Source organism: Erithacus rubecula, assembly GCF_903797595.1.
Source record: "Erithacus rubecula genome assembly, chromosome: 24".
NCBI classification, from domain to species: domain Eukaryota; kingdom Metazoa; phylum Chordata; class Aves; order Passeriformes; family Muscicapidae; genus Erithacus; species Erithacus rubecula.
The window spans coordinates 5,403,215-5,416,642 of NC_136676.1; the positions used below are offsets into that span (position 1 = coordinate 5,403,215).

The window sequence follows — 13,428 nt, forward strand, 5'->3', positions numbered from 1 at the left end:
CCAAACTCAGCCCACGTCTGATACAATTAAATAAATGACACCTGGAGAAAAAATAAACTAGAGTTCTTCTGTATTTTGCTGTCAGGATTCTAAATTAATCCTAAATTATATTTCTTTATCAAAGCATTAATGACAAAGGGAGGATGAATATGAAAATACACCCTCCTCAGTACAAATATTTCTATTTTCCTCCATAGCTTTGATTATTCAGACTTACCCTATTTTCTTTCTAAAACACTAGTCACATCTTGAAAACATTGCAAAACTAACTAAACCTATTACCCATGTTGGTTGAAGCAATAAATACATACTCATCTGTTGAATTACATTCTATTTTATGTTGATTTTCTACACCATTGTAGTTATGGATAAAATCACACCACATTAACTAGTAGGGTAATTTTGTCCCACTGCTTTGTGGTTTCCTGCCCATAAACAAGTGATTTATGGATTTTTTTTTTTTTTTTTTTTTTTTGTGGAGCTCCTTAATATGTTGATTTCAAATGAAGGAATGATACACAGCAAAGAAGAAAAATTCAGATTACTATTGGCTAAAATTCGTGAGATACACTTTGAATTAAGTAAAAACAAACAAACAAACAAAAAAAAAAACCAACCCAAAAAACAAGAAAGCAAGCAAGAAATAAATATGAAAACCTCAAGCCATATTTCATCCTAAACTCAGAGTCTAAATCCTTTAAAGTATGGGGAGATGATACAACTCCCTCAGCAGAATTCTGGGCTGGGCCACAGAACCCAGGGCTCTGTGCCATCAAACCTAATCTTTGTTTGAGATCTGACACATTCTCTCCAAGTTTTCAGTCACATTGCAAAATTCTGAGAGGATGAAAGGCAGATTCTCCTCCTCTCTTACACTAACCCCAGGGCCTAAAAACAGCAGGACTTGATTTAACCAAACACACACTGGGCCAGAAAAATGATGAGTGATACTGGGACTTGACTGACACCAAGGAGACTTCATCTGATTCATGGTTTTCCAACGTGATCATTGCAGCACCTCAGAGCCCTGAGCAGATTGTGCTGAAATGAGGAGATAACCAGAATGCCAAAAAGCATCTCCTCACTGGCCAAACCAACAGCAAAGTCAGCAGAGCCTCCTCCTCCCTGGGGAACTGCACAGGCAGCAACCTCCCAGCCCCAACCAGCAGCCAAGGCCCTGGTGCCTCCCCTGGAAGGCAACTCTTTGCAGAGCTACCACCAACAAAAAGGCCTCCAGACTTTCCTTCTTACTCAGCTGAACTCCTCTCCACTGCAGCTCTCATCCAAAAAATTTACTGTACCACATACAGCCTGGACCAAGCTAAATCTGCTGGCTGCCAGACAGGCTTCTTAAGCCTCTAGCAAATCAAGAGTAGGATATTTGTTTCTAAATCTCCAAAGGAGGATTAGGCAGAGTGACCATAAACCTAACCAGCCTCACACCTGCCACTCACTCTTAGTGAAGGAGAGATGTATTTTAGCATCTGGGAGTTGGTAGCAGATGAACCTCTTTGTCCAAGGTAGGATATCAAAGATTACAGTTCCCAGCTCTCCTGTTTCTTTGCCACATAGGAAAATAAAGGTTTTTTTCTGTGAGACAAAGAGTGGATGATTGTTTGTTTTGGTTCCAGTGACATCATTCTTTTTTGTCAGAACCATCTCTCAGTAACTGATCTGAGGAGGGACTAGAGCAGTTAACTGTCTCCTGCAACTTTCTCCCATCACTCCCTCAATTTCAGTGCCCTAAACAAAAAATAAGATCAGTGAGAGACTTTTTCATAATACGTTGTCCAACCTTTGATCCAAACCCCTGCATTTTCCATGATATTTACATGGAAGACCCACTGCAATGGCATCAGAGCTTCCCAATGCCCATTTTAGCATCAATTAAAGTGGCAGTGCTCAGAAAACCATTTATCTTTATACTGTAGGAGTTTGAGCAGTGCTGTTATTACTTTTGAGGGGGAACTGTGCAGGCTCCTTGTCAATTGGTTTAGGTTGCCTAAATGAAGCCAAATTGCTGCTGCCATCCCCAGCTGATGCTGCTGCCTGTGTGTTCCACCTTCCCCACATTCACTTTAATCCATCAGCCAAGAGCAAAACAACCTTCTCTCGGTGCACCTCCTGCAAACAGGGTAGGGAAACATCATAAAAGGGAAAAAACCACACATCACTTGCAGCAATTTTACATGTAATAGTAACAGTCTCTTGGTGCCATCATCAGCCATGGCATTTCATTCACACAGAACACTTGTGGGCACATCACATATGCTTTTCCATTCAATGTATTTTTAAATGTTTCCCAGGCAACTGTTTCAATACAATATGCCTCCTTGGCAACCTGGTACCCGCAAATGCCATGCTAGTCTCCCTAGTCCTCTTTTTAGGTCCTCCCATCTTGGCATATAAATGTCACAAGGCTGGGTTTTCCATCTCCAGCCACACAGGTGCTGATCTGTCCTTGCAATTGGAAAGGCTGAATTGAAGAGATGAGTCGTGCACTGGGTGCTGCACGTTGGCAAATTCAGCTTTGGTGCTCTACCAGAGGGAGCAGGTTCCAAAGGCAGTGACTTTCTGTGGGAAAGAGAATGTCTCCTGCAACTAAAATTCAGGAGAGCCCACAAAACTGTCTCCACTCAACTGACTTTCTGTGGAAGAAGCAGTGAGCCTGCACTTCTCAAACTGGAATGCATGTCATCTTTATTCTCCTGACTAAGCCAGTCTTACCCAGTTCTCCTCATTTTGTGGTTTAATTGTAACACATCACATTAATGAGAAGTCAGACTTTCCCATTTGACACTGGACCAAGTGGGTGAGTTTGGCTGAGTTACCCTTTCCAGGGCTGCATTTGCTGCCACTGGGCTGTTCATGTTGTGACATTAGAGTGGAGCATTTCAGCTGTGGGACATTTGCTGCAGCAGCTTTTCCTGATGCTCTGCAAACTGTGGTCTCTTTGGGGACACTGTCTTTTATTACATTTACCAGAATGGCCACCCTCATCCTTGAGTGAAGTCACAGACTATTGGACAAGGACAAAAAATTATCAACATGTACTCCCAAGCTAAGCACTGATTAGATAAAATAATTAAAATATAATAGTATTTCGATGGTCTAGCAAGGAACAATTCCTTCTGAACATTTTTATCTGATACAGAGCTATCACTACAGAAGCAAAGATATTTCAGAAGGTCTAAAACTACCAGCGAGCATCAGTCATCATAAAAAAAAAAAAAGTGTTAATAAAAACTGCGTGTGTTTCAGCCTCAGAGTGGCACATTAAGAAAAATAATAGTTCCTGCATGCAATGACATCAGGCTTTGAGAAAAACCCAGCAGAAACTGTGGCATCTCTTTTTCATTGATTACTCCATAACAACAGCTGAAAATTACGATTTTTCCAGGCTATAAAATGCCTAGCACTCCAAATTCTACACCGGCAGCAAAAAATCTCCTCCCTGTCTGTGAGCTGTTGTATCTGTAATAGAGACCCTGCATTACCAGCCTTTCTAATTCTTCCCAAATGCAGAAGCTCTCATTCAATGCTGCAGCTGTTGGGGAGGAAATCAGAAATAGCAGAAGGCGGATTAGTTGATAATGTACCAGTTCTTCCCCAGCAAATGCTGGCACCTGCGTTTTACACTCTCCTCTTTCCCTCAGCCCAGGAAAAGATCACTTGGTTTGTTTGGCAGGCAATTTATAGGCTTTAGTGATTGTGGAACTGCAAAAGGATTAGAATTTGTAATAATAGCCCCTTCTTCCTGAGAGCAAAAGTTAAAACTGAGGCCCACTTTACAGCAAGAATCAGGGACCATGTAAGTAAAGATTAAGCGTGTGCAGCTTGATGAGACTCAACAGGGAAGAGATAACTACACATGCTGGCACTCCATTTACAAGGAAATCCCTGCAGATAATCTGTAGGAGCATTCTGGCTTCCACAAGCTCAAATCCCTTGACCACTGGCTCAAATCCAGCCAAGGCTGATTATGATAAAGACTACTCTCTGTATTTCTAGGAGAACGTTTTTTCTAAGACCACTAAACATTCTAATTATTAAATTAGCAAGACCCAAAATCAAGCAAGAAGTAATAGGATTTCCATGCAGTGGAGGAAACAGAAGATATGATCTTGCACAAAGGGGCAAGCCCAAGAACAGGTCCTATTCTACACTTTGCCTTTCTATTCTTAGTACATTAGTAATTCTGGAAAGATGAAAAATACTAAATGCCCTTAATGGACAAAAGATTTCTAGTTTGAAATCTGCAGGTAGTTACAGAAGCAGATAGAACAAGGATTAAAACGTTCATGACATGATTAGAGTGGGTATAATTAAATAGATATCAATCAAAAAAACCTTAGAATTTTCAGTTCAATCTATAAAATCCAAACCCACCTACAATCTACAGCAAGGTTTTCTCCTTTTGCTTTTTACAAGCAGAAGCTGCAATAATAATTTTCCCAATTCTTTTTATTATATTCTTTCATTTGTGGCCCTTACTGCACAATAATCAATTTTTATGTTCCCCCATAATAAAGCTTTTGCAAATGCTGTAAGTGCTCACAGCAACACCTCCAGCATGAAGAACAGGCTGCACTCCTGATGGCTGTTCTGGGAGAAGTCTTATCTAACAACATTTATCCACGGGTGCAACACACAATTTAGCAGCAGAGAATTGTTCAAGGAGTATCCAAGGGGTCATAAAACAAAAAACAGTAACCCAAACACCACAGGAATAAAAGCAACCCTGTGGCATCACTGATCATTAGCATAGATACACCCAAGAGTATGTTCTGAGCACTTTCACAGCCCCCCGGATTTTGTGAAATCCCCGGTTTTGCATCGTTTGCTGCCTCCATGTGGTGACAGTCAGCGCTGGGCCACAATCACAGCGGTCCTGAGTAAAATCCCCCAGGGAACATTTCTTCAGCTGGTTGTGAAATCAGGTTTCTACCCCTCCTCTGTCATCTCATTTCCCACCACTTCCACGGCCAAACCCCTCTTCAGTTCACACTTTTGCTTTATTTACACCCTTTTCTCCTGCTGTTTTCTGCTCTGTCTCTGCTGCCACCACCACTTTCCTCCACAGCAGCATAAAACCTTCACACCCAGATTCACCCTTTGCCTCTGTCCCACTTACCTTGTTCCACCTGCAGCTTTTGAGGGAACACCTTTCCCGACAAAGAAGGAAAGGAGGGCCAATTTCCTGGGATCTCCTTCCACCACACTGGGAAGCAGCTTCTAAATGGCCACAAAAATGACAGGCAGAGCCCTGGGACTGTCCCTTGGGTGTTTACTGGGCACTGCAGTAGCTGTAACAGATATTGTGGGAAAAGGTTAGTCTGGGTGACAGGGGTTGGCTGTTTCTTTCTTCTTGGATTTCATTCTTGTTTTACTCTGCCCATCACACAGTTCAAATGCTGACCCTCTAGCATGACAATTTTTTATTATTTTTATTTTTTAGCTGGGCTATCTATTGTGTAAACTGATGCAGACCCCAGGAGCAACCAAATGCTGCGCTTCCAAGATTTTTATCTGCAAAAGGAAAGCTAAAATGCTGTTTTAAAGTTAAGAAATTAGTTATTGCATATAGTTAAAGGCATTATGCACAGAAACACGCTGGGCAGAGCCTCTCAGATCTCAGCACAGACAGAATGGACTCCTCAGGTTTAAATTTACGTGAATTGTCAATCTCTGGAGTCTGATACCCATTTTCAAGGTTCTGATCTGCTCAAAGCACATATTAAGTCATGCCAACTGTAACTTAATACATTTTTGCTGGGCTGTGTGACCAACACAGTAATTCACAAGTGTAACTTCCAATACAGTCAATACTGATGACTTCTTTCTAGCCTGAAAAATACAAGGATGGGGCAGTCCACAGACATCCAGCAATGTATAAATGCAGTTACAGAGGAAGAATGTGGACCTGGATTCGTGTTTTAGCAATAATATATTTTTATGCAAAGTGTCCTCTGTGCTGGTGCTCCCTCATAAACACCTGTTATCAAACTGGATGTATCTCCTTGTGCAGTTATTTTTTGCATCAATAAGAGTTTTAACAGCAGAGTTACTTTCTGATCCTTTCTCGTGCTGTTGGAGGATTAAGTGTTTTTCACCATTCCTCAGGTGTGTTTTTCACAAGGCTGCGGCCCGGGGAGTGTTTAAACCCTCTCTAGTACCATCTTTATTTCAAGCCCACGGTGTAAATCCCGTCAAACTCCCTCACTCCAGAGTCTTCTCTAAAAGCGAAATTAGGTCAGAGGTGCGCTCCCAGCCCATTTTAATTTTTTCAAGAACAGTTTTTCAGTCTGCCCCCTCACCGCTGCTACGGACCCAGGGCGGGACCGACCAGGCCCCACCCGCCGCCATCTTGTCCCCCTCAGCCAGGGGGACCACCCAGCACAGCCCTGACCCTGCCCTGCCCAACACGCCAAAACCCCACAAAAACATAAAGTTTAAGGGATAAAAGCAACACAATAAACGGGCTGTGTTAGAGGCAGACCAGCCCTGGGCGGCTGAGGGGCAGGGCAGCAGCGGGATCTCCTCAGGGCGCCCTCAGAGCAGCGTGAGGGCGGCTCTGAGGGCGGAGAGTCCCAGCCCCGGCAGCGCGCCCGGGCCAGGAGGAAGAGGAGGAGGAGGAGGAGGAAGCCACAGCCGCCCTCTCTCTCCGCTCTCCCGCGGCCGCCAGCGCCGTCCCCCGGCGAGGCGCGGGGAGCCTCGGCCATGTGTGAGGAAGGAGCCGCCAAGCTGCGCCTGAAGCCCCGGCCGGCGCCGCCCGCCCGCGGCCCCGAGCGCAGCCCCGGCCCCGAGCCCCCGCCGCGGCCCCGGTGAGTGGGGCCGGGGGGTCGGATCGCTCCGGGCGCCGCGACTCGCGGCCTTTCGCGGTCAGATCTGTGTCTCTTAGAAGTTACATCATAAAACACCGCCCGTAGCGCCTTTAAAAAATAGAGATAAAACTGCAGGGTAAAGCACAGCGCGCCCCACGCCTTCCGCACGTTCCTCGGCACAGAGCAGCACTGGCGAGGGCAGGGCCTGAGAAATGTTAGTGTATGGAAACTCAATTTTCTTTTTTTCCAGAATACGGCTCACAGGAGCGCAGGAATATTTCCTGTTTTTTCCAGCCCTGGTGCTCGGGAGGACTGAAGGCAGCGAGTTACTCGGTTTGTGTTGGAGCCCGGGGCTCGGCCGTGTCCCTCCCACCGTGGGCTGTGAGAGTTTGATCACTCTGCTCTTTCAGGACAAGTTGTTTGTAATTTCTTCCCCCTGCAGCTTCATTCCTGGACAGCGAGCCAAGAGAACGCATCAGGAAGAATGCTGGAAGTACCATTGTGATATTAGCTATTCCCTTGAAATTGTCTTTTTACAGCATTACCTTTTAGTGCTTATAGTTCCTTGGATCGATTAAATCGAGTTGTTTGGGAAGATAATGGGTAATTTCAAATGGCAGAGTGGGAATGTCTGGACATAGGAACTGATGCAATTGCCATCCTCAGTGCAAACACTTCCATGATTTCTGTGCTCAGCAGGTGTTGAATTTGGTATTTGAGAAGAGAAAACAATGGCTGCACTTAACTGCTTCACTTGGAAGTGAAGATAGTGATAGATACCTACTGCTCATTTGTTACAAGCAGAAAGGAAAGCATTTGGGCATTAAATTTTTGCTACCTGTACAAATTACATAAGTCACATAAAGCTGCAAAAAATAGTTTGCAGGCTCAATAATGTCTTTGTATTCCAGAAAAAAAGAGGCAAACTAGTATCAGAGTATTTTCTTTCTTCTCTCCCACCTTCAAACTGTTGGACTGTGTCTTTACAGGCCATCGACTGACAGATGTTCCTGGTTTGAAAAGGAAGAATTAAATGAGTGTGAGAAAACCTGGCTTTTGCTACTGAAAGACATCAGTCAAGATTCACACTGCACAAACTGGGACACAGTGCCCAGCTTTCCAGAGTTCTTGGAAAAGGTGATGTGCTGTATCCTTGTTTTTGCACTTTGTGTCCTGCTTCCAATAGCGACAGCCTGGTTAATGGGAAACAACCTGAAATAGCTCTGAGAGATGAGGGGTTTCAGCTCTTTAATCCCTGTGTGCAGTGGTGTGGCTGGGCATGGTGTGGCAGGGAATATAAGGACAGCTACAAGAGGCTTTTTTTGCAGTACAGCAAATTCTTTCCAACATTTTGCTGGGAAGAGGGAGCCTGTGGAAGGATGCTGACTGCCATGAACACCAGCAACTCCCTGTAATGGAGGGGTTAATTACACAAAACCCACCCTGACACCATTCCAGTGACATTAGGCAAAATAAAAAAGTACTTTTCCCCCCCCTAAACAGCAGCAGGTTTTTGTTTTCATCCTTAGTCTCCCTAGAACATGAGTATCCGTTGTATCAGTTTAGAAATATTAAGGGAAGACCCATATTCCATGAGCTCCAGGAAGTTCCTGGAGGAAGAACATAAATAAAATGTTCTTTTCTTCCCTGTAGTTCAGCTTTCTCAGTATTTGCAATGTGTTCCCAAAGCCTGGGTTTAGGTATTGATTGAGCTACATTTGCTTAAGACATTCTCTGTGTGTGTTTGTGTTGTAGAAACAAGAAGAAAAGAGTCCAGAACACCAGGAAGTCTTTACAGTGGGAATAAAAGACTTTAAGTGGGTACCATTCCCATCTTTTCACAAAGAATGTCTGAACCCCAAGGACCTGAACTCCCAGCAGCCAACAGAGAGCCAGAGCAATGAGTTACATAAAGGAGAGGGCCAAGCAGATAAACTGAAAAGCTTCTCCACCAGTACAGATCAAGCCAAAACTGCATCTGGGGCAGACACAAAAGGTGTTTCAGAGCTGGATGTGAGTCCTAAATCATGTAAAGACCCTGGGCACAGCAGCTCAGCACAACCCTCAGCCTTGCTACAAAGCCCTGCAGAGGCTTTGAACCCTCAGCAGCACCACACAGAGACTGCACAGAACAGCAGGGCAGGCAGGAGGGAAAAGGGTGAGGAAAAGCCTCAAATCCAGACACATCAGGGGGATGTTCCAGCAGGGGAGGCCACAGAGGTGCCTGCAGAGAAACCTCAGCTTGGGAGTGCTCCTGGAGCTGAGAGCCACGAGGAGAAGATGGAAAAGCAGAGTGACACAGCTTCTGCTCTTGACAGTTGTCCAATGTGTCTGATGCAGTTTAGTGGAAGGTAAGTTTGTGGTTTGTTTTGGTTTTTTTTTCATAAATCTCACAAATGGACCTAGCAGGTTTTGGATGCATCCTCTATACAGAATAACAAAAGCAGACAAAACTAGTACTGTAAGGTCCTTTTTAGCTGTCAGAATTACCTACTTTAATCCCATTTACAAGTTGAGTTTCTGCTCTACAGTAAGAACTGTTAACACAATTTCATAGTACTTCAGAGTTGCTGAAAATGTGCTTTTCCACAGGTCCTCTAACCCTGCAGGCTATATTAATATTTAGATAATTTTTGTCATTCTGTCAAGAGACTTACACAGAAAGGCTTCAAATGCATCAGGTCTCCATATTCAGGTCTGTGCTACTCAGTTTGAGCAGCAATAACAGCAAGGGTGGGAGGTTTTGGAGGATTTGGGCACAGGAATGACAGCCCACTGAGGTACCAGAACACTTCTGGGAGGGAGTAAAGAACAGTCAGTAAAGGATGTGACTGTTGTGTGTTTTGCAGGCTCTCCCAGCTGGACATTGATGGCCACCTTGCCAGGTGCTTGTCTGAGAGTGCAGATGATGTCATGTGGTAAATCCAGAAGAGTGGAGAGCAAAGGAACAAGGCCAAGGATGAAACTTCCTCAAAGGGAAAGGGAAAAAATGTGTCAAGGAAGCACATCCATGTCTCTGACTTAAACCAGTAACTCAGTAGAAGGAGAAGTGCCACCTACCTAGTTGTTTGTTTTTTATTATTATTTTTTATTTTAAAGCCTCTCAACTGCACATTAAATAGTTCTAGTTCTGGAAATGGTGCTCTGGGATGTCCCAGAGACCCCCCCAGGGAAACCAGGCTGGGTGCTCCTGAAAAAATTCAATACTGGAAATCCCTGGAGCTTTGTCTGATGCACCACAGCTCTGAATCTCTCAGGACAGAAGAAAGCAGCTGAGCAAACAGCTGTTACTCTAATCCAGAGGTTTGTTTTTTTTTTTTTTCCTAAACAGATAATCTATGAAAATAAGCTCAATTAAAAAGTAATTTGAGTTTGGCTTTTTTTTGTTAATAGCTAAGTACAATTGTACAATTGATCCTGGGAATGTAGCTATTTAAGAGAAAACACAATCCAGACCAAATAAAGGGTGTGGGATTTTTATGTTTCTGAAGGAGCCCAGCTAAATTCAGAACCTTCCAGTGCAGGTTTCCAAGTCAGGATCAGTGTTAAACAGGTGATTAATGTGACTGGGTTAATTAGGCTGCAGAAGGAACACTTCTGCCAGTGTCACAATGCTGAGCTGCAACGTCAGATTTAACAAGAGGTGATTTTTGTAGCAGTTCCACACAGCCACCCCCAAGGGCTGAGAGCAGGGAACAGCCAGAGCCTGGGAGGGGCTCAGGAGGTTCAGCTGCTCTTTGGTCACTCCAGGAGGAGCAGGGAAACACTTGCTGAGCCTGGGAACGACAATAAATGACATTTAGGGACAGTTCAGTCAGCACAAAACCAAGGGATGAGATCACTGACCTGCTCTGGTTTATTTCCCTGTGCCCTGGGACTCTGTTCATTCTGTACCTGAGTACACCATAAAAACACAGGGAGGCTCCTACAGATTTCATTTACAGTGGGGTCTGTTTCAGAGGCTGGACACAGCCCAGTTCACTGATAAATAATAACAGTCCATTAACTTTTTCATTAAAGTCTTTAATAGATGTGCAAGAATATAAATGATCTCAGCTGTTATGGATTAGTATACCATCTTCTGCACAATTAAAACTGGTCAGCAAAGATCCCAACTAATTAATTATACAAAACTACAAGAACATATTTACTGTTTTACAATCATTAAATTAGCTAGAATTTTCATTTACTATTTCAAATAAGACAACTATATATCATTACCAGATCCATTTGTAATATATTAGGATTTTTTTTTCCAAACCACACATTTAATTACATCCTTCATTTTCTTTTATTTATAAAACAAGTACTTTATATAAAAAATTTCCCCTTCATCATGAACAGAACATTATTCAAACACTTGCACATGAGCAACCAAACTTGTACCCAGCAAACTATTTGGCAACACAGCAACATTGTAAATGCCTGAAAATTCTTAAATAAAAATCAAATAGTTTTTACAATGTTTGATTAGCAAAATGTGTCTTTCTAGTCTTCCTTCCCTCCCTCCCAAAATGTTCTGAAACCTAGAAAAAAGGTTAAAAAAAATCCCAACCCACATTTCTAATATTTCCAGTTTAAAGTTCCATGCCCTGGCATGTCAAAGGACAGCTTTAACCTGTCACAGTTCCAATCATGAGCTGCCTGCAGTCACTCTGATCACTACTGATTAACTTTAGTACCAGGGGAGTTGAAAACACTCAATGGGAAATTATTCAGGGGAAATAAAATAAGAGGGAAAAGGGGAAAAAGGAGCAATTAAAAAGTGTCAGATTACATTTAAAAGGTAATGTTGCCTTTAGTAGATAATAAAGTATCTAAAGTCCAGGCATTTGAGGCAAGTACTTTTTTTACTAGTTAAATTATTTAGTGCTGATTAAAACACATTTTGCTGAATATGAAAAGCTACAGTCCAACAGAGAAACCCACAACTGAAACCTGAATGGGATTCATAGAACTAAACAACCACAGGTCTGCATAATTGTGGCTAAGGAGGGGATACAAAACCTAGATTGTTAATCAATGATTAATTGAATATTTCAAACAATGTTTTGGCAGTCTGGTCCTAGCACCTCATGACTTGGATGTGAATCCCAAAGATGTCATGTTCAGCACCTAATGCAATGCTGTACCCTGAGAAAACCATAGGTTAATGTAAAGAAAGTGAAAGTGTCACAATTTATCCTGTGTTTTACAGCCAGTCAGGTGAGATGCCACAGCCCAGGGTTTGTTTTCCCTTTCCCCAGCAGCCCTGGAGGCAGCAGAGCCTTTCTGCTGTCCCAGGCCTGAGCCCCCCTGCCCCTGGCTCCCCTGGCACCCCCCTTCCCTCCAGAAGGGATTCCACAGTTGTCTTTTGCTTCTTCCAATTTCTTAGGTTTTTCTTCCATTAAAAGAATTGTACTACTTTGATGTAAATCATTTGCTGAAAGATCCCATTCTCTGCTGCAGAATGATTAGTTATTAATGCACACTGAGCAGCTGTAAGCAGACAGTTTATCATAAGCAGGAGGTGTGCTTTATCAGGAAAGTGGATTTTATCTTATGGTTATTCTAGATTTACTACTTAAACTTTAAGGCTATGCTTTACTATGCTTTTGCTCTACATTTGAATATTTGTATTGTTGATAAAAATACTTTTCAAAAATCTAATATACAACACAATATCATTGTAGGTGTAGGCACTGCTTAAGTATGTTTAGAAATCCTTTGTGTGCAAATTTAGTTCTCTTCAATCTCTACATTTTGGTAAATTTGGAGTTTAAGACAACAGATTCTGAAATTGATACAGTAAATTCTAATTTGGAATTAATCTCACCGAGTCACTCTGCATTCCAAATTCTGTAAAAATGCAACTAAACATCAGGCTGCAGCTGTGAACTGTATGTTTCAGATGGAAATGTTACTTAATATTAACAAGCAGAACTTACCAGGTGTAAGAACGTCCCAAATAATCCTTCAATGCAGTTTTTCCATTTAGGCACTTAAATCTTGTACCCAAATTTATGTTTTGATTGCTAATAAAACACAACTCCTTTTAAATATATCTGAGATGTTTAGACAGGTACCACTTGTGAAAAAAGGCATCAAAAATAAGCTTCAACACCACTGTAATATATTTTATTCTTCAGGATGTTACACTGTAATACTCTTCAACTGGGAGCTCATTGCATCAAATGTTTGTAGAAAGTGTGTGGATCTCAAAGTTTCTCATGATCTCCTTTTGCAGGGATGCAATGAACATCTGAATCCTTCATGATACAGGCACAAAATGCAAATTCCTTCATTAATGAAGCCAGTTGTGTCAGTGCCCAGAATTTAAGAATCACTAAGTGGCAGATGACACCCACCAAAATCATTATTCTCTTCTTTGATTTTCAGCAGCAAATTTGTTTTTAGATCATTGGTCTCCATCCAGTGACCAGTCCCCAGCCTTGCATGCATATACTGTAGTTAAGGATAAATTAATGTCATTCACACTGTCCCCAACAAGGTCATTCCTTCATACTGTTTCTTCTGTTGACAGCAACAATGGATTAATATATTCAAATCCTTCAAATTCTGACTGATCTATTCGTTTTATTATATCTCTGAAAAACAAAAGAGA

General features: G+C 42.5%; 2 protein-coding genes across 6 annotated transcripts in view; one reads left to right on the forward strand and one right to left on the reverse strand.

Moving 5' to 3' along the window:
• The first annotated feature begins 6,567 nt into the window (after nucleotides 1–6,567).
• FAAP20 (FA core complex associated protein 20) lies at nucleotides 6,568–10,099 on the forward strand. The gene is made up of 4 exons (XM_079326382.1): nucleotides 6,568–6,824; nucleotides 7,814–7,961; nucleotides 8,580–9,175; nucleotides 9,674–10,099. The coding sequence occupies exons 1-4, from the start codon at nucleotides 6,721–6,723 to the stop codon at nucleotides 9,744–9,746; spliced, it is 921 nt and encodes a 306-aa protein (XP_079182508.1). The 5' UTR covers nucleotides 6,568–6,720; the 3' UTR covers nucleotides 9,747–10,099.
• A 727-nt stretch (nucleotides 10,100–10,826) lies between these two features.
• PRKCZ (protein kinase C zeta) overlaps nucleotides 10,827–13,428 on the reverse strand; it is a 41,938-nt gene continuing 39,336 nt past the window's right edge. For all 5 annotated transcript variants that reach the window (XM_079325982.1, XM_079325984.1, XM_079325986.1 and 2 more), the window contains one exon: nucleotides 10,827–13,411. In XM_079325982.1, the coding sequence (XP_079182108.1) occupies nucleotides 13,324–13,411 (88 nt within the window). In that variant the 3' untranslated portion in view covers nucleotides 10,827–13,323. The remainder of the gene's footprint in view (nucleotides 13,412–13,428) is intronic.